At 40.9% G+C, this 23314-nt stretch overlaps 1 protein-coding gene and 1 non-coding gene across 7 annotated transcripts in view; one reads left to right on the top strand and one right to left on the bottom strand.

The window, feature by feature from the left end:
* Positions 1-550: 550 nt before the first annotated feature.
* GART (phosphoribosylglycinamide formyltransferase, phosphoribosylglycinamide synthetase, phosphoribosylaminoimidazole synthetase) overlaps positions 551-23314 on the bottom strand; it is a 29666-nt gene continuing 6902 nt past the window's right edge. For all 6 annotated transcript variants that reach the window (XM_069548942.1, XM_069548984.1, XM_069548967.1 and 3 more), the window contains 19 exons: positions 22962-23136; positions 19336-19447; positions 18239-18307; positions 17621-17746; positions 16480-16567; positions 16202-16287; positions 15873-16041; positions 12604-12835; positions 10620-10714; positions 10216-10325; positions 9684-9882; positions 8270-8521; positions 7861-8013; positions 5921-6127; positions 4684-4821; positions 3578-3708; positions 3197-3338; positions 2425-2540; positions 551-2342 (listed from right to left, as the gene is read on the bottom strand). In XM_069548942.1, the coding sequence (XP_069405043.1) occupies positions 2151-2342; positions 2425-2540; positions 3197-3338; positions 3578-3708; positions 4684-4821; positions 5921-6127; positions 7861-8013; positions 8270-8521; positions 9684-9882; positions 10216-10325; positions 10620-10714; positions 12604-12835; positions 15873-16041; positions 16202-16287; positions 16480-16567; positions 17621-17746; positions 18239-18307; positions 19336-19447; positions 22962-23136 (2792 nt within the window). In that variant the 3' untranslated portion in view covers positions 551-2150. The remainder of the gene's footprint in view (positions 2343-2424; positions 2541-3196; positions 3339-3577; positions 3709-4683; positions 4822-5920; positions 6128-7860; positions 8014-8269; positions 8522-9683; positions 9883-10215; positions 10326-10619; positions 10715-12603; positions 12836-15872; positions 16042-16201; positions 16288-16479; positions 16568-17620; positions 17747-18238; positions 18308-19335; positions 19448-22961; positions 23137-23314) is intronic.
* Positions 7459-7530, top strand: TRNAC-ACA (transfer RNA cysteine (anticodon ACA)). Its single transcript has one exon. It is a non-coding gene; the product is annotated as a tRNA-Cys (tRNA).

The following is a 23314-nucleotide window of genomic DNA, read 5'->3' as shown; positions in this document are numbered from 1 at the left end:
TTCCCCTGGGCTCGACTTTGGCTGTGGTTCCGACTGCTCAGCATGGGAGCAAAGAGCCAAGAAAACTCTGGTGAAAAAGGGTTATGAGGGACTAGCTACACCAGTTACTAAATGCCATATTGTACTGCAGTTACTTAACTTGGCACATTACTTAACTTTACTTAGCACAACTCGGGGGATCTCAGTTCCCCAACCAAGACTGAACCTAGGACCTTGGCAGTGAAAAGTGATGAGTCCTAACCACTGGACTGCCAGGGGATTCCTTGTACTTGAGTTATTTTTAAAAGTTTGTATAGCAGTTAAAAAATGGTAAAACATTTAAGAAGGTACATTTAGAGGCTAAAACCTCTTAAAAAATTATTGTAACATTCCTCTCTAGAATATCTGGCTTACCCATCACTTTGAAACCGACACTTGAATGCTCTGACTGTTGTGTGTAACCTGCACAACTGATTAAAGTCAAACCCCTTTTCCCCTATCTCATATCTTTATACCTGAACACAATGTAGGGGCTTGTTTAATCCTGCTTACACAAATAGAAACAGAGACATTAAAGACAAACATCCGTATTTCATTAACAAAAGAATTTAACATCTGTTGTCACCCTTCCATGCATTTCCTCTTATGTTAAATGACCTTTTCTCAAGTATCATTTTAAACCAATGGCTGCACATACACTCAACATGTCCAAATACTGTTTATCACAAACTAGACAGCAGAACACCCTATGTGACTCCTTTGTCCTTTCAGTATGCAAGAGTCCTGCCTGCTTTTTTTTTTTTGGTTCTGTCAACCAGGTATTTCTGACACATTTTGATTCTTCCTATCTGAAGATATTGGATCAGCTGCCTTCCATGGAGTCCAGGTTCCTTTTTGTGGGGATTAGTGTCTAAATTAGATTGGTTTTTCTAATTTACATCTTGGTATCAGCTTCTACTTTTATTATAGGATGTGATTTTATCAACTAAATAACATTTTGCTTTCTATCTTCCAACTTTCTAAAAACTTCATAGGATAGTGTTGGCACTTAATTATGTACATAATAGGCACATAATTATGTTGAGTGAACTCCCTAGACAAAAATGAATCAACTGTTTCTGCAGCAAAGGTACCTGTATGAACTGATGTACCTGGAACAGCATTTGATGGCAGTTGCTGACTAGTCAATGAGAGGTAGGGTAGTGTTGCCCAGCTGCCTGGGGAAGCCAGCTTGGACCAGAGGCAGTGAAGAGGGTCTCTCTACAAGGTCTCTGTCTTTTCATCTGACTTTGTTTCTCTTCATCCTCTACTCTTTCCCATTCTAAGGCGAGAGCTTACTATCTTCTATGTGTAACTACTGTAAGGGTCCTGTACTGGAGGTTTTGAGTTTAAACTCCAAGGGAGGACTTGTATAGGGCTTCCAGGTACCTTCCAGTAAGGTGCCCATTGCTGGGCAGGCAGAACCTTTAAGCCCCTTTGAAAGTGGCTCAGAAGTTTAAGGCTGGCTGGCTAGTTGCCTGTGGGCCTGGTGGCCATTCACTGTTTGCTCAGCTGTGACAGAAATGTGGTCCTGTTTGTAGGGTCATGAGCATATGCCCGGTGTGTGAACCTAGACCTCCCAGTTCCAGAACTGCATATCCAGACTGGAAAGAACTGGCCAGGGAGGGAAACCATGTGGTCCCTTTAAATGCTTTACTAGTCTGAGTAGATTGCCTTCCATCCTCCAAACTGTGAAGCTGAAATCTGGGTATTATAGAAACTGTCAATTATTACAGGAATGTGTAATGATACTTCAAAGCACAGAGAACACTATCCCTCAATGGGAGCTACCCAGAAATTTTATGATACCAACTTATGATCAGAATAATTCGAGAAGTCTCAAATTAGTACAGATATACAATATGGGGACAAGATACTAACTTATTAGACTTGTTAGCTCTTTGAAAAAGAAACGACTAAGTTTTGGTATCATACTTGGCTGAGAGTAAAAGGAATTCTGAAGGCCTAGTTTGATTATGAACAAGAAGGCCCCGAACAGGTAAAACCTGAAAGGCCACTGTAGGTAACACACAGATGTCTCACACATCTTTTAGGTAGAGTCCAGGATAAAAAGTCACCCTGCAGCACCTACAATGCTCTCAAAACTGTCTCCATTCCCGGGTGATGATGCTTCAGTCCTCTGTGACCCAACAGATTCTGCCATTTTCTCCAAGACATACAGCTCCACTGGCCACCAGCTGGAGGGCTGAGGGAAATATTTTATGTTCTGCTAATTTTACTCTCTCAGATAGAGTTTCAACAGTGTCACCCCTCTTCACTGGAACAGCTTCCTGTAAGATAATTTGACCAGCATCTACATCTTCCTGGAAAAGAAAGCAGAAGTTCTGAATGTTACCTCTGGCAACTGCAACTGACATTTAAATACTAATCACGAGCCATACTCACAGCTACAAAGTGCACGGTGCACCCGGTGATTGTGACCCCAGCGTCCAGGACTTGTTCATGGGCATTTGAACCCTTAAACGAAGGGAGCAAGGATGGGTGGATATTGAGCATTTTCCCTGGAAATTAATTAAAATGTGGTCAGAATAGGGAATGTACACTTTCCTGTCTAGAATCAGGAGTCAACAGGAGCAAGCTTTCTCTAGGTTGGGTGTTTTCATTGTCAAAGACAGAAATGAGGAAAAGTGAAATACACGTTCTCATCCAAGGAGGCCCTGGGAGCAGCAGGTTTCTGCCTTGCACAAATGAAGACACAATGAGGGACTCTGAACAGGTGCCGGCAGTGATTCAAAGCTGGAGGGGAAGGGGTCTACTCTGGCTTATAGGGCTCTTGACATTAACAGCGGATCCTGTGCAATCTGACAATAATGCCTTCTTTGCCATTTTCTGGCAATGGTTCACACTTCTAAACAAGGAAAAAAGTCTCCTCCCAGTATTTATCCAGAAGATGAAATATATTTGTATTAATGTGAAAGCAACCTAAGCTATCTTAGAAAACATAATTATAGCACACCAAAGAAAACTGATGAAGAAGGATAATAAGTCATCACTGGGTCATATTCTGGGCTAAAGGCAAAGGAAATTCAATTATTATGTGTGTCAAAATAAAATGTCATAGTAGCTCTCTCATGACTGGAATGGTTTGGTAAATTAACCACCCTAGAGTCATTTTCAGTTGATTTCTCAATGTCGTATCAAACAGTTTTTTGCTTACCATTCCATTTTCTGACAAAGGGGCCAGACAAGATTCTCATGAATCCTGCAAGACAGACTATGTCTGTGGAGAACTCTTCAAGGACTTCGTCAACTGCATTGTCAAATGCTGCACGATTTTTATATAATTTATGGTTAATTACCTAGAAGAGAAACAGGTAAGTACCATCTGTCTCCAACAAATTAACCAAAAATTATTTAAAATCCAACCTATAAATAGACCACACTGACCATCTGAAGACATGTGATATCAAGAATGAAGGAATGAACTGGAATGGAAAGGTAAGCCTAGTAGCCACCCCAAATCCAGATGTCTTAAGAACACTTAGGGGCAGATTATGAGCTTGAATAATCTGTTAAGGTGCTTTTCAAAGTAACTTACTCTGGTGGGAATCCCAGCTTTTTCTGCTTTATCTAAGCCAGCCACTGCAGCTTTGTTGGAGATCACAACGACAATGTGTGCCAAGCTACCTGGCTCCCTAGTGCTGTCTATGAGAGCTTGGAGGTTCGATCCTGAAAAAAGGCAGAAAAACAGAGGTGAAGGCATACTTCTTTAAAAGGTTTATATACTTCAAATAGGGAATAGTCAAGATTTTTGAATAAAAATGTCTTGGAAAAGATTGGCAAAATATGTGAGGCTTTTACATTTCCTTCCTCTCGGAATAATATATTAGTATCTCATGAAAACATACGCACAAAATATGAATTAGCATAGCAGTAGAAACAGTTTAACACATGTTAAAACTGAAGGAGGAGGAACAAGCTGCTTAATTAAACAAAAAACCCGAACACTTTCAAGAAGAAACCACTACGACTGACCTCTTACAATCATTTCTTTGCTTTACCGTCAACTTGGGTCTAAAGTATACCGAAACCTTAAAATAGACTTGTAAAGCATTTATATTTCTGAGAATGTCAAGAAAGAATCTGATATGTACTTATGAACCTATTGTATATTTACAAGAATGTTCATAGCAGTCACTTAAAACAGCGGTGGGAACTGCTGGGTGATCCAGCGGTCAGGACTCTGTCCACTTACTGCCAAAGGCCTGGGTTCAACCCCATAAGCCAAAAATCGTGCTGTATCCATCCATATGAGAGAAAACAAGGCTCTTATTACTTTACCCCTCTGCCCACAAGAGGCAAATGAAAATTTTGTACTAAATTACTGTTGAAAATTTAAAAAAGCCTCAACTGTCTTAAGACTTTCAACTATAAAGCTACAATCGAAAAGTTGCAATTTGCAGTCTAGAAAAGCTTCTCTCTCTTCAACCATGTTCCCAACACCCTCTAATTTTCCTTTAGAAGCTGTCTAAGATGCCTGAGAAAAGTGGAAGGACTGAGAATGCAGAATAGCTAACATTCCTTAATAATACCCAGCCCCACTCTAACACTGTTCTTACAGTTGGAGGTTTTTTTAGGGGGAAGAATGGGAGAAAAGGAAGCACATGTCTACAGTTCTGTAGTAAAGAGGGAGCCACGTCTCACCTGTCCCAGATATTAAGACAGCTACTCTTGCCTTTTTCGGTTGAACAGAGATATGATTTCTCAGGGTTCCATTCTCCAGTACTGATCCATTTATTTGCATGGTTTCAATCAGATGCTCGACTTTCACACGAGGAGAACCTTTGGTGCAAACATACCCAACAAATAAGTCAAGAACAACTGTGAATTAACAGTAATATGGAAAGAGAAGTGTTTTATAAACACTTTAGAACACTATCATTTTATTCTGAAAATAAGATATGCAGGATTAAAACAAATAGTAAGTTTGTTTTACTTATCATTACTCACTCACAGAAATTTCCTGAAGGCAGACACTGCCCACTTCAACTAAAAGCTACAGCACTGTAAGTAAAGTGGATATGTTAGTGCCTGCCAGTGTTCTCTCCCATTTCCTGTAGATCTTCCAACCACACTAGTGTTATGACCTCTCAGCTTCAAGGGTAGCCATGTGACCAAGCAAGACCATTCAAAGGTTTGATATAGGACGATGAGAAAGAGAGGGCCTCTCCCAGTGCAATGTGAGTTGAAGGATGTGGGCTCAAGACATCTTACAGGTATTTGGAGAGCCTGCCTGAAAATGAAACCTACACAGTAAAGGAATGAAAGGCAAAATTAACGAGTCTTGACATCTCTGTTAGAGAATCTGAGTGTGTTTTTTGCCGTTCTGCCAATTTCTAGTGCTTCTAACAGAGTTCCGGGTAATACAGTGCTGTCAGGGTGCTTGCTCACTGCTCCTCGAATTGAGCTGTGTCACAAAGCAGAGCCTGACTTAAGTCCTCGCGTGAGAGATTACTTTGGGAAGTGACAGGGAATGATGATGGGGAAGACTCTTACACTGAGTGTGTTACTCAGCTGGTCACCGCTGTGGGCAACTTGGGCTTGGTCCCACTGGGACCCTCAGAGGAGCCATGTAGACAGACTGTGCCTAGAACTGCTCCCGCCTTCTGTTTCTCAAGTGGGTGCTGACTCATTACCTCTCACCCTACTGATCAAGGGCTGCTTCCTGCAGGGTGTGGTTGTTCGAGTGACTGCTACACACAGGGGTCAGACCCTGAGGCAGAAATGAAGAGATGCGTGGTGTGGTATTACTGGCTGGGATGTTTCCATGTGACAGCTGTGTAAAGATAGTTGCCATAGCAATGGGTGGGCAGAGCTCCTAAGGCAGGGCACAGTTATACTGAAGGTTATAGATCTAAGAGCCCCTGAAGGAACATGTTACCTTCGGGACACGCAACCACTCTGCCAATCACCCAGGCTTCTTGCTGGTGCTGCTCAATATCCTGCAGAGTCTGCTTCACCAGGTCCTCTGACACCACGAGGGCAGCCCCAATCCCACAATTAAATGTTCTGGCCATCTCCTCTTCAGAGAGGTGGCCTTCCTGCTGTAACCATGAGAAGATTCTGGGGACCCTCCAGGTCTGGGCATCTGAAAACAGGCAAGAGTTGTTCCTTAACCTACTGTTGACCCAAAGTATAAAAGCATGCACATTTACAAAGCTATGGAAATTAAAACCAGGACGGCTATTTTATATAAGGAGAAACTACTAACTGGCCTTTCAGAAGCTTTCTGGGGATCCATCTGTACTAAGGCATTAAGAATACTTTTGTGTCACACTTGGCCAATATTCACAATTGAGCAAATTTTTGCTCAATTAGTTTTGTGCTGCATTAACTATCTAGATCCTTAGAAATTCCCTGATGAAACAGATGCTCTAATGGGGCTAAATTCCAGTAAAGGCTGACATAGTACCCTTCTGAGAATGTCCAGTTGGGTCTTAGCGATGACCAAAACGCACCCTAAGTTTGATACAAAACTAGTGGCTTATATACAGACTTAGAGGAAATACAGCTACCACTGTAGAAAACTTAAGCTACATAGAAAAGTTTAAGAGCAATACTCTGCCCCTCTGCATTTATTTTAAAATTTAGGGAAACCCCTGTCAGTCCAGTGGTTAGGACGTGCCAGGTTCACTTCCTAATAAGGAATTAAGATCTTGCAAACTGCACAGTGGGGCCAAAAAATAAAACAAAAACAACTAACAAGCTAGACTTAGGTCTGTTTAAAAACTGTTTTTGTTCGTTTTTTTTTTTTGGCCCCACTGCATGGCTTGCAGGATCTTAGTTCCTGGACCAGGGACTGAAATGAGGCCACCACAGTGAAGTGCTGACTCATAACCACTGGCTCACCAGGGAATTCCCAACCAATAAGTTTCCTGAAACAGCAATCTTCACTTACTGTCTCTGTATCTCTGCTATCATCCCTTGTGCCAATAATCTAGGGGGTGGAATCTACCCTCTCAAGTTGCTTTTTGACACTGCTAACCAGTGTCATGTTGAAAACCTTGCTTGGAGTTGATACTTTCACATGGTTTACTCCCTGATTCAGACTGTTTTAACTTCTCACAGAAATATTGCAATGAACACGTCAAAGACTTAAAACACTATATTCTCATTCTCTATTCAAATCTACTCTTCTCCTGTCCTAGGCACACTCCCACCTATGTACCCACTAAACCAGAAACCTGGGACTTCTTTTTTCATGCTAAGCACACAATGATTCTTCTCTCTTCCCAATGCCTTGGTTTGGGTCCTCTCTATCCCGCACATGGACTATTTAATAACTACCATTTCCCTTTCCCTCCCGGCAAGTTCCTGATTCTATCTTGACAGAGCTTAAGCTTACCAACCCCCTAGAGAATCTGCTTAGAAAATTTCATCTGATATAATTACAGGGCTGTATGCCTTATATGTAGGACTTCCCTTGTAGCTCAGATGGTAAAGCGTCTGCCTACAATGCAGGAGACCCGGGTTCGATCCCTGGGTGGGGAAGATCCCCTGGAGAAGAAAATGGCAACTCATTCCAGTACTCTTGACTAGAAAATCCCATGGATGGAGGAGCGTGGTAGGCTACAGTCCATGCAGTCACAAGGAGTTAGACACGACTGAGCGACTTCACTTGGTCTATGCATTATAAACATGGCCAATAACGTGAAAAGATATGGTAAAGGGTCAGTCCTATTTTTCCCACAAGAAGTCCAAATGATGAATAATTTCTGGGTATAATCCTATGTGTATTTAAACTACCCAAAGAGTTTCCTTCCATAATGTATTTTTTCTCCTAATAGTTTTCTGAGCAAAATTTCTTTTTAGTGATCTTACCTAAATTCACCCCCAATTTCTGAGGGAGGACTCTGGGGATGTTTTCCAGTAATCCTCCACCAGTAATATGTGCAACAGCCTTAACATGTCCTGAACGCAGGACAGGTAACAGTGAGTGGCTGTAGATTCTGGTTGGGGTTAGAAGTAAGTCACCTGTATATTGGGAAGATAAGATAAAAACTTAAGTCTATGAAATGAAACCAAAGCATACATAAAAAATAATTCTGAAACAGAGAAGGACTGTGACCCTGCCAGATACACCTGTTCTATAACATCTAAGCAGCCAAACCAAAGCCTAAGTAGTAATAATTTGTTCCATTCTAACTTTAAGTAATGAAAGCAGCCTAACCCTAGTGACTGGCTGCTCAGACATTTCCAAGTAGGAGAGTTTAAACGTGAGTATGTGTACCTAAGGTCTGGTCACCACAACCAACAGGTGCTGGAGAAGAGTACTGGAGGGAAGAATTTGCTACTATTTTCCTCACAAGGCTGAATCCGTTGCTGTGAAGACCAGATGAAGCGATTCCAATAACAGCGTCCCCTTCCGTGATTCTTTCCAGGTGAGGAAGTTTCTGATCCCGCTCCATGGCGCCAACGGCAAAACCAGCTAGATCATACTCTCCAGGAGGGTACATGTCAGGCATCTCTGCCGTTTCACCTCCTGGCAGAAAGAGAAAACAAGAACAAAGAAATCATTGAATGTTTATACGTCTGTCTAGGAAGTAGTGACTGACACCAGCTACTCTTCATATGGACAATTAAACACAGGCTGTATTCTGCAAACATTCAGGAAAATGCTCTCTAAGGGCCATCTAACAGAACTCTCAACCAAGCATGATTTCAGGGGAAACAGCACTAATTTCCACAAAGGGTGAATATAGCCTCCAAACGTCGTTATTTTTACAGAATGAATGCTCAGTTGGACGTAAGGCCATTTCTCTAGCAGTTTAGTTTCAGAAATGCTTTCACCTATATTTGATCTTTACAGTCACCCCATGTTCCAATAATGGTACAGGCTTAGAAGAGTGATTTAATCAGGGCTGCTGCTGCTGCTAAGTCACTTCAGTCGTGTCCAACTCTGTGCAACCCCATAGACGGCAGCCCACCAGGCTCCCTCGTCCCTGGGATTCTCCAGGCAAGAATACTGGAGTGGGTTGCCATTTCCTTCTCCTGCCTAACTCTAAATGCCCTGGCCTAATAAATACATTAAGTTCACATTACCACCATATCATATAAAGACAGGGTCTAGGCTGGCAGATTTAAATCACGAACAGTTCTAAAAGATGGTTGAAAGGCAATTTTGGCTTTTGGGGTAGGCCTGTCCACAGAAATGGGGAGGTAAAAAAGGTAGTTTTAGTTTCTCTGGTCAACCTACAAATTTATCTTGTTAAAACCCTCATGTATGTTCTCCAGTAACAGTTCTATAAACCTTGGGTACATTTTATCCTTAGTGTCATTTCTGTGGGAAATTAAGGCTTAAAGAGTCAGAATGCCAGGAACTGACCTGCCTCTGTTGCAGGGCCGTAAAGAGGAAACAAGCCCTTACTCTGTCTGTCTGGGAGGCCACTGAGAGACATGGGAGTCAAACAGAGGCCAAGGATCAGGGGGAAGACAAGCCTTGGGTGAAGGTGAAGTGTGAGTCTGACGCTCGAGGGGAGGGTTTGGGGACACCGAGGTGCAAGTTTTCCTTAGCTGGTACTGTCTATATTGTGTTTGCCTCATTGTGTGGCACAGTTTGTCTTGCTGGCTATACTGGTCACCATCAGGCTTATATGCAGGGCTGAAACACAGCGAGGGTGCGTGATTAAAATGGAAGCGCATACCGAGGAGAGCACATCCAGCCTTTCTACAAGCTTGGGCGATCCCAGCGATAACAGCTTCAGTCGTATGGAGGTCAAGTTTTCCACAGGAAAAGTAATCAAGGAAAAAGAGGGGCTCTGCTCCTTGGGCCAGAATGTCATTTACACACATCGCAACCAAATCCTGACCAATGGTCTCATGTTTACCGCACTGCTGGGCAATCTATCGGAGGGTATAAACATCCACATTAGAGAGTAAGTTCCAAACTGTATCTTGTCAATTATCAGAGAAGGCTAACAAATAATGACTTTTGGCTAGTGCTGTGAACACCTAAAGACAAAAGAACACTAAATTTTGATAAGCTACTTGGTCCAAAGTTATTCTTTTGTCCCAGATATACTCTCAAAGACACTGAGTTACTAGAAGCATGTAGCCATTGTAGCAAAACAATATTTGGTATGCTTCTCTTTAGTGCATATATGTCAAGAGGAGAAAGATATTTGATACATACATATCTTTCACAAAAGGCCTTTACTCACATAAGTGTCTGATTACCTTCAGTTTTGTCCCAACACCATCTGTTCCACAGGCCAGAAGAGGATCAGTGAAACCAGCTGCTTTCAAATCAAAAAGACCAGCAAAACCTCCAAGATCAACATCACAGCCTGTTGGAGAGAAAATTTATTTCTTGCTGCATTTCAACAGCAAAGGACTGATCAAGAAAGCAGATATTGAAGGGGCAGACACATCCTTTAGAGTTTAAGATCATGGATAAGAAATGCTTTCCCTACTATTAGAGGTAAGAAAGCAGATGACTCTGAGTCTGGCTTAAAGAGGACAAGACTTATAGCAGCTTGGCATTAGTCTGGAACATGTTCTTCAGTTAACTACAAAGCCCCAAATCAATACACAATGTTTGTCATGGTTGATGAACTAGCAAAGGACAAGATCTGACTTACCTGGTCTGGAGGTGGCCTTCGCTAAAGGTTTAATTTTCTGGACCAGCATATTACCAGCTGCAATGTCTACCCCAGATTCCTTGTAAGTCAGGCCCCTAAAAAGTTCAAAAAATAAACTAAGACATCACCAGGGAAAAATTATTTTAACCTTAAAATATTATTTAAAGCAAAAGATATTCACTAGGCATTTTTCAGATCCCCTAATGTGCTTGGCCCCATCCAGAGATTTTAATTTGGCTGCTCTAGGGCAGGTCCTAGGAATTGGAATGTGTTTAAACAACCTCCCCAGGTGATAATCACTATTTGGAACTACTTCTCTAACTTAACTATTTCTTCCAGAAGTACCTGTCAGAGGCAGGTAAATATATCAACATTTGGCTACAACCTTTCTCTGTTCGATTTTGGTATGCAAAGGAAAGAGTACCAAAACTGAGTCCAAAAAGTGAAAATTAGGATGATAAGAACTCTAGAAAGAAATCACTTAATAATGAAACTGAGCTCTTACTGCAGTAATAGAGAACTGGATCAGTTTTCTTATAAAGACTATAAGAAATGATTTTAAAAACTCAAAAAACCCCCCAACCCCCACCCCCCACACCAAAACCCCACTGAAACCAGGTAATGATATTCAATGTATCATTTCCATCTTTATAACAGTGCCAACAAGCTGGAGCATTCCATTTAGTGCTCATTTGCTCAGTCCTGTCTGACTCATTGCAACACCATGGACTGTAGCCCACCAGGCTCCTCTGTCCATGGAATTCTCTAGGCAAAAACACTACAGTGGGTTGCCACTTTCTTCTCCAGAGGATCTTCCTGACCCAGGGACTGAAAGTGTCTTCTATGTCTCCTGCATTGTAGGCAGATTTTTTACCCACTGAGCCACCAGGGAAGCCCAGTCATGTTAAATGGCACTGTGACTTTGGTGGTCTAGCCTTACAAAAACAACAATGACCTAGTGGGATTCAGGGATATAGGAAGAAATACCTCCAGTTTTATTAGAAACAAGATGCCAGGGAACAAACAGATTTGAGACTTTTGGCGGCTAACTACAAAAAAGGTGGCAGTCTAGGGTCACATTAGGATAGGAAATGAAGTTCTACTGATTAGAAATTTCAATAGGATCTAATTTCTTTTTTAAAAATGTGGACTATTTTTAAAGTCATTATTGAATTTGTTACAATACTGCTTCTGTTTTATGTTTTTGTTTTTTGGCCACAAGGCATGTGGGGTCTTAGCTTCCTGATCAGGGATCAACCCTGTACACCCTCCTGCACTGGAAGGTGAAGTCTCAACCACTGGACCACCAGGGAAGGCCCAGAATCTACTCATTTTAAAAGTTAAAAAAATAAAATTTTAGCATGTCACTCTCATTTTGTCTTAAAACAAGTATTTCTCATACATGAACTCAATGAACATACTGTGATCAGATCAAGACACCGACATCTGCAGTTAATAGTTCATTGATATTTTACAAAGGAATAGCTGTATATGACAATAAGTGAAGTTATAAAATACATTTCAGTAATATAAATGCAGTGACCAAATGAAATGGTAAAATTTATAGTATAATCAAAGCTGTAAAGTTAAGACAACCAATATTTACATCTCAAATTCTTTTGACAGAATTAGGGTAACTTAGATATATATATAACAGTAATATGTAAATATATGATAACTCAAGGAATAAAAATCCCTTCCCCTATTTTTCTTGATGAATTGACAGCTTATTGCATACACCTAAAATGTAGAATGTGAAATAAACCTTTTAACAGCACATTTCAAATATGAGCTACCATGAAGTTTTTTCCATTTCATTTGAATATAACTAATACTTTTGATTCAAACTAAATGCAAATCAAAACTGGACCAGTTTCACAGTTCAAAATACAGAATGCCTTAGTTCAGGTTCAGTGGAGTTTTCTACATCACCATCTCTGCCAGTTCTAAAGCTGTGCTGTGATCACCTGGGTCACAAGTTTACCTGGTCTGCTGGAGGAAAGCTATGGCTCGAAAGCCGATGTCTTTTCTATAAACAGCTCCCTCAAACTTTATAGCAGCAAGTCCTTTCCTGGCTTGTTCAAGGGCTGAGATGAGATTTTCCCTGATGGCCGTGACAGTAAGGATCCTACCCCCGTTAGTCACCACCTTGCCATCTTTTAGGGCAGTGCCTGCTTGGAACACCTCCAGTCCTAAAGCCCGAGCCTCAGGAAACCCTGTAAGAGAGAGCATATTTGATACATTAATTATAATAATAATATTATACACTATAGCTTATTCATTACAAGAGTGTTTTTTAAAATTATCTTTATTTCACTTAAACGAATCTTCACAAGAATCCTAACAGAAAGGAATTATGTGATATAACAATAAATTGACCATTCCTCCTAAGAACAGCCTGTTCTGCTCTAGGGTGACAACTGTATACACTAAAGCTCTGTGTTATAGATCTCATGTAAGAATGATTATTTCAATGAAGGGGAAAAAAAAAAAGGCAAGCTCTGAAAAGTTTGGTACTAGAAGTGGAGTTATTTTCTCTTGAAAAGTAAAAAACTTAAACATCAGTGAATAAATCCTGATCACTTTTTACTGAAAATAACTTTTTTGCTTTACCACAGCCAACTAGATAAGGCTGCTTTTCCTTTTAAAATATTATTAAACTATATTTTCTGAATTATGCAGTGGACAATTCATACAAAGAAAACCTCTTAATTAAAAAAATTTTTTATATCCTTAGTTTGTCCTTTTTCTTTTCTCTTTTAGCACTGTATTTGGTAATGTTAAATTTTTTCTGTATCAATTTAAAAAAAAGTTTTTTTTTAAATTAAAGCACAGTGGTTTATAATATTGTGTCTTCTCTTGGTGTTTCTATAAGATAGGGGCATTTAGTCATAGACAGCCAAATATCTGGTGGTATCAGTTCAGTTCAGTCGCTCAGGTGTGTCCCACTCTGTGACCCCAAGAACCACAGCATGCCAGGCCTCCCTGTCTATCACCAACTCCCGGAGTTTACCCAAACCCATGTCCATTGACTTGGTGATGCCATCCAGCCATCTCATCCTCTGTTGTCCCCTTCTCCTCCTGCCCCTAATCCTTCCCAGCAATGAGTCAACTCTTTGCACAACTCCAAAGTACTGGAGTTTCAGCTTTAGCATCAGTCCTTCCAATGAACACCCAGGACTGATCTCCTTTAGGATGGACTGGTTGGATCTCCTTGCAGTCCAAGGGACTCTCAAAAGTCTTTTCCAACACCACAGTTCAAAAGCATCAATTCTTCAGCACTCAGCTTTCTTCACTGTCCAACTGTCACATCTGTAAGCCTTGACTAGACGGATCTTTGCTGGCAAAGTAATGTCTCTGCTTTTTAATATGCTCTCTAGGTTGGTCATAACTTTCCCTTCCAAAGAGTACTCGTCTTTTAATTTCATGGCTACAATCACCATCTGCAGTGATTTTGGAGCCCCCCAAAATAAAGTCTGACACTGTTTCCACTGTTTCCCCATCTATTTTCCATGAAGTGATGGGACCAGATGCCATGATCTTCGTTTTCTGAATGCTGAGTTTTAAGCCAACTTTTTCACCCTCCTCTTTCACTTTCATCAAGAGGCTCTTTAGTTCCTCTTCACTTTCTGCCAAAAGGGTGGTGTCATCTGCATATCTGAGGTTATTGATATTTCTCCCGGCAATCTGGATTCCAGCTTGTGCTTCTTCCAGCCCAGCGTTTCTCATGATGTACTCTGCACAGAATTTAAATAAGCAGGGTGACAATATACAGCCTTGATGTACTCCTTTTCCTATTTGGAACCAGTCTGTTGTTCCATGTCCAGTTCTAACTGTTGCTTCCTGACCTGCATATAGGTTTCTCAAGAGGCAGATCAGGTGGTCTGGTATTCCCATCTCTTTCAGAATTTTCCACAGTTTATTGTGATCCACACCATCAAAGGCTTTGGCATAGTCCTGGTGGTATCAGTAACATCCAATATTGGGACATCAGAAACTATTACACTTGTCACTGTAACTTTAGGGAAATTTCACTGATACAAAGATCTTGATTCTATCCCTTCCCTTTGTTTGTTTTAAAAGGCAATCAATTCTTAACTGCCCAGTTACCATGTGTGGTATTTACAGAGCAATGGACTTCCTGTCTGGGTAAGACAGTTAAATAGGGTGTCTGGAACTTATTTACCATTGTAAAACACTGAGTTATATATAAATTGGTTACAATCATTTAACTATTGATAGATGCCTCACCTCCTATAAAAAGAAACAGAAGAAGAGGCTATAGTTCTGAAACTGCTTTAATTCTGCCATCAAAGTGACTATGGGGTATACTGCAAACTGGAGGAGGGGTTAATCTCTGATCAGAGATCACACCATGAAATCTACATTTCAAATTTACAACATCCTTGATACAGCATATTAAAAAGCAGAGACATTAATTTGTCAACAAAGGTCTGTCTAGTCAAGGCTATGGTTTTTCTAGTAGTCACGTATGGATGTGAGAGTTGAACTATAAAGAAAGCTGAGCACTGAACAATTAATGTTTTTGAACTGTGGTGTTGGAGAAGACTATTGAGAGTTCTTTGGACTGCAAGGAAATCCAGCCAGTCCATCCTAATGGAAATCAGTCCTGAATATTCATTGGAAAGACTGATGTTGAAGCTGAAACTCCAGTACTTTGGCCACCTCATGCGAAGAGCTGACTCATTTGAAAAGACCCCGATGCTGGGAAAGATTGAAGGCAGGAGGAGAAGGGGATGACAGAGGATAAGATGGTTGGATGGCATCACTGACTCAATGGACATGAGTTTGGGTAAACTCTGGGAGTTGGTGATGGACAGGGAGGTCTGGCATGCTGCGGTTCAAGGGGTCACAAAGAGTTGGACAACACTGAGTGACTGAACTGAACTGAACCTATGTAGTTTATACTTATGTTCCTCTGACTCATATATTTCTATTATCTTACTGGCTCTCAGGATGGACGAGAAAGGCGGGCCTGGGTGATTCCCCGTAAACTTGGCTAGGCCTACTTAAATCTTCATTGTGCAGAAAGGGAAATGGATAGCAGTTCCTAAATACAGCAGTTTTAGCTATCTGGACACCCATATCCAAGCAACAAGCAACAGAGTTATGTTAAGAACCCCTGAAAAGTTACTGATGGCCTCACACCCTTACAGGGAGCTTTCCATGGGAGAAAGGCCTACTCTGGTACTGTTCACATTGTCTCCCAACCTTGCGTTCTCTGATGTTCACCTGTTATCTCTACACCCTTGGTGTAGTCTCCTGGGTAACCTTTACTTGCCATGACCACAGTTACGGCAGCACAATTGTCCAGCCAAACAGGCAGAGATGTGCAGAGCAAGCCATCTAAGGTAGACTGAATCACTTCATAAAGATCACTTTTAAGAAGTGGGAGGATTACCTGGAAAAAACACAATCAATATGACAACTGAGAGAAATTTCAATTCTCCTGGGACATTTTATTCACTGAAATACCAAAATTTGCATTATATTTCTCAAAGGTAATTATTTCAAAGCTGAAAAATCCTAAGATTAAAATAGCACAAATCTTTTTTACTCACTTGGCACTCTGGATCACCGAAACGGCAATTAAATTCCAGAACTTTGGGGCCGTTCTTGGTCAGCATTATACCAGCATAGAGGACACCTTCATTAAGAAAGAAAAAGAAACTTTAACGTAGACACTGTATTCTATGAAATTTAGAATACAGACTCAAGGTTTTGGAATGACCATAACCAACGTTACAACAATGGTCAATAAAAAGATGGTTTTAAAAACAGAGAAAATGCTGTAAACTTCCGCCATGAATTATGTCCACAATGACATCCATGTGCTTACCTGTGTATGGCATACCCTCCTCCTGCATGCCATCCACTGTCCTCTGAAGAATGGTATTTTTAATTTTTAGCAACAAATCCTTAGAAACCTGGGGAATACAGAGAAATATTTAAATGTAATTGGTATTAAACTAAAAAAGTCCTCTCCCACATTGAGGCTCCTTTGTATACTTCCAATATAGTGTGCATACCTTGCAAGCCTGTAAGTTGAAAATCTAAGGGGTTATAAAATTAATTACAGAAATCAGAGTTAGAGTTAGTTCTTTATCATTTTCACCAAATGGTAGTTTTAATACATAAAGTCTAAAGTAAACCATGTTTGTTTTTTAATCTTTTAGTTAAGAAAAATATCAAAAAGGCACCATGTTATTAGCACTACTGCTAAGTCACTTCAGTCGTGTCCGACTCTGTGCGACCCCACAGACGGCAGCCCACCAGGCTCCGCTGTCCCCGGGATTCTCCAGGCAAGAACACTGGAATGGGTTGCCATTTCCTTCCCCAATGCATGAAAGTGAAAAGTCAAAGTGAAGTCACTCAGTCGTGTCCGACTCTTAGCGACCCCATGGGCTGCAGCCTACCAGGCTCCTCCATTCATGGGATTTTCCAGGCAAGAGTACTGGAGTGGGGTGCCACTGCCTTCTCCGGTTATTAGCACAAACAATTTTAACTATCATCAGTGAAAGGAAATGTGAGTTTCTAAGTGCTATTTATAATATACTCAATGCAGATTTTTCCTAAAACTGTCTAGGAATTGTGTGGAAACATACTTTATCCATTACAGCAGAAACAGAACAAATGATAGTCTGATTTGCTTTTTGATGCACCACACCCACTCTTACTAAGCACTGATTGTTGGCCCCTGCATATCCAAAGATGCATAATTCTAGATTATAATTGGCTCAAGGGGTAAAAACAGGGTATAGAAAGGAGGGGCTGGAAGGATCTGTTTAATCCACAAAGTTAGTTTCATAAAGGCTTTTAGGAAAGGTTAGTTTCAGAGTGAGGCCATAAAAGATATTTTTCATTTATCAGGAAAACCAATTTGCTGATTAGTAATGTCATTTACAGGAAAAAAAAGCAAAAACAAACCGGAAAAAGGAAAAGTGTCTAAGAGTTCTTTGCAAAGACCAAATGATGACTACCTGAGGGGCTGGACAGTAGGCTCCCATTCCCCCCGTGTTGGGGCCCTGATCGCCCTCCAGCAATCGCTTATGGTCCTGTGCTGGGGGCATGGGCGCCACAGTCCGTCCATCAGTGAAGCACAGACACTACAGAAAAAACAAACAGTCCACTTAAACTTCAATGCCAAAAAGGTGAAAAAAAAATTTCATAAGCAGAACTATACATACCTTAACTCCATTAGAGTTTTTTTTTTAAATGATTTAAAACATAAATAACTTTCCTAGATCAAGTATCAGAAGATTTTGTGTATTCAATTCTGAAGGATCTGTAATTTTTGAGCTAGGTTGGTCAAGTGGCAGGTCAAGCTACTCCCTAAAGTAAAGTAGTTCAACCTTCCCCCTCTTTAAATAATTTGTGATATAAGTCCAGTTCCCCTACTGATTCACTAGGAATGATTAAAAGAAGATAAATTACTTTTTCATTTGTATCCAAAATAGTAAACACATACAAATTCCTTTGTATTGCTCAGTTTATGCTCTTGGTTGAAGCAACCAGAACAAATCAAGCCTTTTTGGGGGATCACAGATCAGATAACACAGTGTATACTCTATACAAGTTCAAAAGATGGATATACGTACAGACACCTCTTCTCCTTCAAGAAGTTCTTCAATGACAACTGTTTCTCCTGCTTCTCCGAATGCTTTACCCTTATTGGAGATAAAAAACAAAGATATAGGAACTGAAGGGGTAAACTTATTAAACCCATTAAACCTGTGGAAAAAAAAAAACGAAGATAAATTATAAGCTTTCATTACTTATTTAATCAGCTGCTGTCATTTTGCACCATTTGTATAATGAACCAATGCACTAGTTTATAATTTCTCTTTCCCTTTCTGAAAGCCGCATAGGAACACATGAATGTCTCCTATTTTTAAAAGTGGCAACGATGTAGAGTTAGCACTGGCACAGAAGAAATGACTACATCATTGGAACCCTCCTGGGTAGCCTCCTTTCCAGGTTCAATAAGGCGACAGGAAACAGACGTTGTCATCATCACTACTTCACTCTTACTTCTGATTACACTTACGTTTGGTTATTATACCGTAGTGTCTGTGAAAGCAGATTTCCAAAAGATGGAGAAACCCAAAACAACCAAGATGGATCCTACAGGCAAAGCATTAGGGGCTTCCTTGGTGGTCCAGTGATTGGGAATCCGCTTGCCAGTGTGGGGGTCCAGGGTTCAATACCTAGTCTGGGAGAGTTCTGCACGACGCAGAGTAGCTAAGCCCCATGTGCGTAACTACTGAGCCTGTGTGCTGCAACTGCTGAAGCCCATGCGCCTGGAGTCTGTGCTCCGCAGCAGGAGAGGCCACCGCAGCGAGAAGCCGGGGCCCCACAGTGAGGAGTGGCCACCCGTCAGCCTGCCTGCTGTCAAAGCCTGTGTGTGGCAGTGAAAACCCAGTGCAGCCAAAAATATTTTTTTTCCTTAAAAAAAAAAAGCAAAATATATTAAAATAAAAAGCAATATATATTGTTTCACTTTTCTTAGACTGGAGACACCAAAAACAGATACTTGTTTTTACAGAGATGGATTATAATACATAGTATTATAAATAGTAACTACTATGCATTTTCCTCATCTTGAGGATAAGAATTTTTAAGTATTTGCAAAATTGGGAGTAGTTATCCAGTGTGACTAGGAAACAATGAACATTTTTGAGAAGGATCAACTTACCTGCATAATCTCTCTGACAGCGTCACAGGCCTCCTCTTTGCTCTTGGCAATAATTACCCCTTTCCCAGCTGCAAGACCACTGGCCTTCACAACCAAAGCGGGGAAGTCTGCACTGTGAAGACAGAGGAAGTTTCAGTATTCAGTAAATCCTAATAATTCAAAAGTTTAAAACACTTGCAGATTTTGTGATGATATGCTATAGCAACAACTAAAAAGCAGAAAGAAAAAAAAAAACAGCCAACACCATTTTGATGTACTTCCTGCCAGGATTCTTTTCTTCTGTATTCCTCTGTAGTTGCCTGTGATCATATGGTACATACGATTTTGCTTTTCTCACCTACCCTGACAGCATATCAACAAATCTTTGGGAGAAGAAATAGCAGCAATATAGGATGGATAAGGAATGATCTTTAAGATACAATAGTGAATCATGGACCAATATAAGCAAAGACACATAATTTCTCCAAGTACACATAAAAAACTGTTGTTGGTAGTTTTTTCTGTTGAGTAGACCTGGAGATCCAGGAGACTTACCCAAAGTAACTAAGTTGTTACGTCCAAGGAATCTGGTTAATAGAAAACAATAAACTTCAATGTAGAATAAAGAATAAATAAGAATAACTAAAATGAAAACTCGGAGGAGGCAATGGCACCCCATTCCAGTACTCTTGCCTGGAAAATCCCACTGATGGAGGAGCCTGGTAGGCTGCAGTCCACGGGGTCGCTAAGAGTTGGACACGACTGAGCGACTTCCCTTTCACTTTTCACTTTCATGCATTGGGGAAGGAAATGGCAACCCACTCCAGTGTTCTTGCCTGGAGAATCCCAGGGACGGGGGAGCCTGGTGGGCTTCCGTCTATGGGGTCGCACAGAGTCAGACACGACTGAAGCGACTTAGCAGCAGCAGCAGCAAAATGAAAACTATGGATTGGAGGTTCATGACATTGTACAGGAGGCAAGGATCAAGATCATCCCCAAGAAAAAGAAATGCAAAAAGGCAAAATGGTTGTCTGAGGAGGCCTGAAAAGAGAAGCTAAAGGCAAAGGAGAAAAGGAAAGATAAACCCATTTGAATGCAGAGTTCCAAAGAATAGCAAGGAGACATAAGCCTTCCTCACTGATCAATGCAAAGAAATAGAGGAAAACAATAGAATGGGAAAGACTAGAGATCTCTTCAAGAAAATTAAGAGATACCAAGGGAACATTTCATGTAAAGATGGGTACAATAAAGGACAGAAATGGTATGGACCTAACAGAAGTAGAAGATAGTAAGAAGAGGTGGCAAGTATACGCAAAAGACCTATACAAAAAAGATCTTCAAGACCCAGATAATCATGATGGTGTGATCACTCACCTAGAGCCAGACATCCTGGAATGCAAAGTCATGTCGGTCTTAGGAAGCATCATTATGAACAAAACTAGTAGAGGTGATGAAATTCCAGTTGAGCTATTCCAAATCTTGAAAGATGATGCTGTGAAAGTGCTACACTCAATATGCCAGCAAATTTGGAAAATTCCGTAGTGGCCACAGAACTGGAAAAGGTCAGTTTCCATGCAAATCCCAAAGAAAGGCAATGCCAAAGAATGCTCAAACTACCACACAATTGCACTCATCTCACATGCTAGCAAAGTAATGCTCCAAATTCTCCAAGCCAGGCTTCAACAGTAGGTGAACTGTGAACTTCCAGACGTTCAAGCTGGATTTAGAAAAGGCAGAGGAACTAGAGATCAAATTGCCAACATTTGCTGGATCATTGAAAAAGAGAGTTCCAGAAAAACGTCTGCTTTATTCACTACGCCAAAGCCTTTGACTGTGTCGATTACAACAAATTGTGGAAAACTCTGAAAGAGATGGGAATACCAGACCACCTGACTTGCCTCTTGAGAAACTTCTGTGCAGATCAGGAAGCAACAATTGTAAGTGGATATGGAACAACAAATTGGGAAAAGAGTACGTCAAGGCTGTATATTGTCACCCTGTTTATTTAACTTATATGCAGAGTACATCATGAGAAACACTGGTCTGGATGAAGCACAAGGTGGAATCAAGATTGCTGGAAGAAATATCAAGAACCTCAGACAAGGAGATGATACCACCCTTATGGCAGAAAGCAAAGAAGAACTGAAGAGCCTCTTGATGAAAGTGAAAGAGAGTGAAAAAGTTGGCTTAAAACTCAGCATTCAGAAAACTAAGATCATGGCATTTGGTCCCATCACTTCATGGCAAATAGATGGTAAACACTGGAAAAAGGGACAGACTTTATTTTCTTGGGCTCCAAAATCACTGCAGATGGTGACCGCAGCCATGAAATTAAAAGACACTGGCTCCTTGGAAGAAAAGTTATGATCAACCTAGACAGCATATTAAAAAGCAGAGACATTACTTTGCCAACAAAGGTCCATCTAGTTAGAGCTATGGTTTTTCCAGTGGTCATGGATGTGAGAGTTGGACTGCAAAGAAAGCTGAGCGCTGAAGAATTGATGCTTTTGAACTGTGGTGTTGGAGAAGACTCTTGAGAGTCCCTTGGACTGCAGGGAAATCCAACCAGTCCATCCTAAGGGAAATGAATCCTGAATATTCACTGGAAGAAATGATGTTGAAGCTGAAACTCCAATACTTTGGCCACTTGATGCAAAGAACTGACTCATTTGAAAAGATCCTGATGCTGGGAAAATGAAGGCGGGAGGAGAAGGGGTCAACATGAAGATGAGATGGTTGGATGGCATCACCAACTCAACGAACATGAGTTTGAGTAAACTCTGGGAGTTGATGATGGACAGGGAGGCCTGGTGTGCTGCAGTTCACGGGGTCGCAAAGAATTGGACATGACTGAGCAACTGAACACAAAAACGTACCAAGTAGCTTAGATATGTCAACAACAAAAAAAGGCAAAGGCATGTATTTTCCAACATTCATTCATTGATCAATGTTTTCCATAGAATAAAGAACAGGGTGTTTAATTTCAAGATTTAGGATTGAACAGTATTGCAGAAGGCCAAGTGATGATTCTTCTCTCTAGTTAATTATTTATGAAAAAAAAAAATCCATACCCTTTGTGTTGTAAGATGCTGCTGGTGCTGAGTCGCTTCAGTTGTGTCCGACTCTGTGCGACCCCGCAGATGGCAGCCCACCAGTCTCCCCCATCCCTGGGATTCTCCAGGCAAGAGCACTGGAGTGGGTTGCCATTTCCTTCTCCAATGCATGGAAGTGAAAAGTCAAAGGGAAGTCACTCAGTCGTGTCCAACTCCTAGCGACCCCATGGACTGCAGCCTACTAGGCTCCTCCGTCCATGGGATTTTCCAGGCAAGAGTACTGGAGTGGGTTGCCACTGCCTTCTCCAATGTTGTAAGATGCCATTGTGTCAATCTGGCTAACAGTGCATGACTACAGAACTAAATGTATCCTTTCCCCGTAGAAACTATTCAGCAGAATTGTTAAAAAGCTTATCCTTCTGCAAGGCCACAAGAGTGAATCTCATTTTATTTTGATGTTGGAAAAAGGCAATCTATATTCTACAAGTTTTCCCTAGAATTACCTTACTATAAACTCATAACAGTGACTCTTACATTCCAATATCGTAACAAGATAACAAGACAACTGCCCTTCACAGGCTGTCTTCTATCTACCTCATAATGAAGTCACAGGCTTTTTCAGGTTTAGTGAAAGCTTTCCATCTTGCTGTTGAGATTCCATGTCGGTCCATAAACTCTTTGGCAAATCTCTTGCTGGACTCTAACTGAGCTGCTTCTGCTGTAGGGCCAAAGCACCGAACTCCCACAGAGTTCAGGTTCCCAACAATTCCTAGTGATGGAAATAAGGAGCCTTAGTCAGGTCTGTGCAGGGCCTTTTCATTCTAAAGAATTCAGAGTAGACTAAATCTACACTGAGATAAGGCAGATGGAAGAGAGTAGGAAACATGAACAGTTTTCACGTTTTCTACAGGATACAACAAAATGCTACTTGCCCATGATTCAAGTAC

The sequence above is a fragment of the Ovis canadensis genome, chromosome 1 (assembly GCF_042477335.2).
Source record: "Ovis canadensis isolate MfBH-ARS-UI-01 breed Bighorn chromosome 1, ARS-UI_OviCan_v2, whole genome shotgun sequence".
Taxonomy (NCBI): Eukaryota; Metazoa; Chordata; class Mammalia; order Artiodactyla; family Bovidae; genus Ovis; species Ovis canadensis.
The sequence above is the reverse complement of the archived record's forward strand: the minus strand, read 5'-3'. Positions and strand labels throughout refer to the sequence as shown.